The 1,352-nt window shown below is 57.5% G+C and overlaps 1 protein-coding gene across 1 annotated transcript; it reads left to right on the plus strand.

Moving 5' to 3' along the window:
* Nucleotides 1–287: 287 nt before the first annotated feature.
* On the plus strand, nt 288–827 carry MIND_01249900 (uncharacterized protein; the record flags this gene model as incomplete). The annotated part of the gene is made up of 2 exons (XM_037368984.1): nt 288–728; nt 780–827. The coding sequence occupies exons 1-2, from the start codon at nt 342–344 to the stop codon at nt 825–827; spliced, it is 435 nt and encodes a 144-aa protein (XP_037214952.1). The 5' UTR covers nt 288–341.
* Between the last annotated feature and the right edge of the window lie 525 nt (nt 828–1,352).

Raw genomic sequence — 1,352 nt, forward strand, 5'->3', positions numbered from 1 at the left:
AGGATGACCCTGCCGAGGCAGAGATGGGAAGCTTCCCGCGGGGCGTGATAGACGCGGATGGACGGGATAACGGCCGGGATGGACAGGGGATAGGAAAGGAGATTGCGGTTGGGGGCCATCGTGTGCGAAGGAAAGCATCGTCTCTTCATATGGGGACATCGAAGTCATCAGTGATGCGATTACATCATATGCGGAAGGAAGTCGGCCCGTGAGTGACAAGCGGCGCACGGACCAGCGCCGATCGCACGTGCTCGCTGCCACGTCAAACACCTCTTCTTCCCGCCCACCATGGGCGACGCATTCGTCCAGCGCAGGCACCGCGCGCTTCCGAAGGACAGCTTATGGTCCTACCCGCACCTCTGTCTTGCCAGTGTCGCGTGTTCCGCCGGTCTTGGGTGGCTATTCTCCAGCCCGAGCGCCGTCTTTTCATACGATCTCCGACGCTCCTCCAGTGGCCGGAGACCGGTGCTGGACGCCGTGCGTCCTCATCTGAGAATGGTGCATGTGTCCTCTGCTATTCTTCTTCCGCATGGGCCGACTTGTTTTTGAGGGCCCCTGGCTTGCCGCTTTCCGCCCGCCGCCTTCGCCAGCGGCGCGCTTCCCGTGGTGGACAACTGACTCGTAAACGGGTTGGTGCTCGAAGTGGTTACCGAGGAGTTGGAACTGTGCTTGTGGGCGATGGACGCTGGACGCTGGACGACGGAGGCATTGATGAGGGATTGACACCGGTGCGTCTAAGGATTCTCTCGCATGTGCTGCTTTTTCACTCATGACGGCAGCTTTCCAGTGTCAGCCCACTCCATCGTCAGGTGATGCCGTGGCCGTGAAGCCAGGCATTGCCGAGCCACGGCACGCGGTTAGCTCCCTCACGCGCGCATTGTTTGGGTCTGCATTGAGGGCGGCAGGAAAGGCGGTACCCGGAGCGCTTTCTTGCTCAAGGTCATCGACGACGCAGCAGCTCGCCCTCGTATCGCAGTTCTTGGTCACATCTTGGTCAGAACACACCGTCTTGATGTCGATGGGGACATCCACGCAGCGTACGTTAAAATAACATGGCTTATCTTCTACACAGACTGCTAGATGAACTCAAGATTGAAGTATAATCCATCCTGCTTGACTAACTCCTTGAGCTGTTCTCGGATCATATCAACGTGCATCGAGATGAGGGGCTTGATCTCAGAACAGGTGAGACACAGTACAAATGAATAATGCCCTGTCTTCCGATCGTGGCGACCAGCCAGCTTGTTGCTTCTTGCACGGCTTGTGAGGAAATGTACGAGGGACGACGCAGTGAACGAGATGGTACTGGTCATCGAGAAGCTCGTAAGCCGTGGGACAATGTTGTCCTGCAC

Source organism: Mycena indigotica (assembly GCF_014461135.1).
Source record: "Mycena indigotica strain 171206Taipei chromosome Unknown Mind.scaff0012, whole genome shotgun sequence".
NCBI lineage: Eukaryota > Fungi > Basidiomycota > Agaricomycetes > Agaricales > Mycenaceae > Mycena > Mycena indigotica.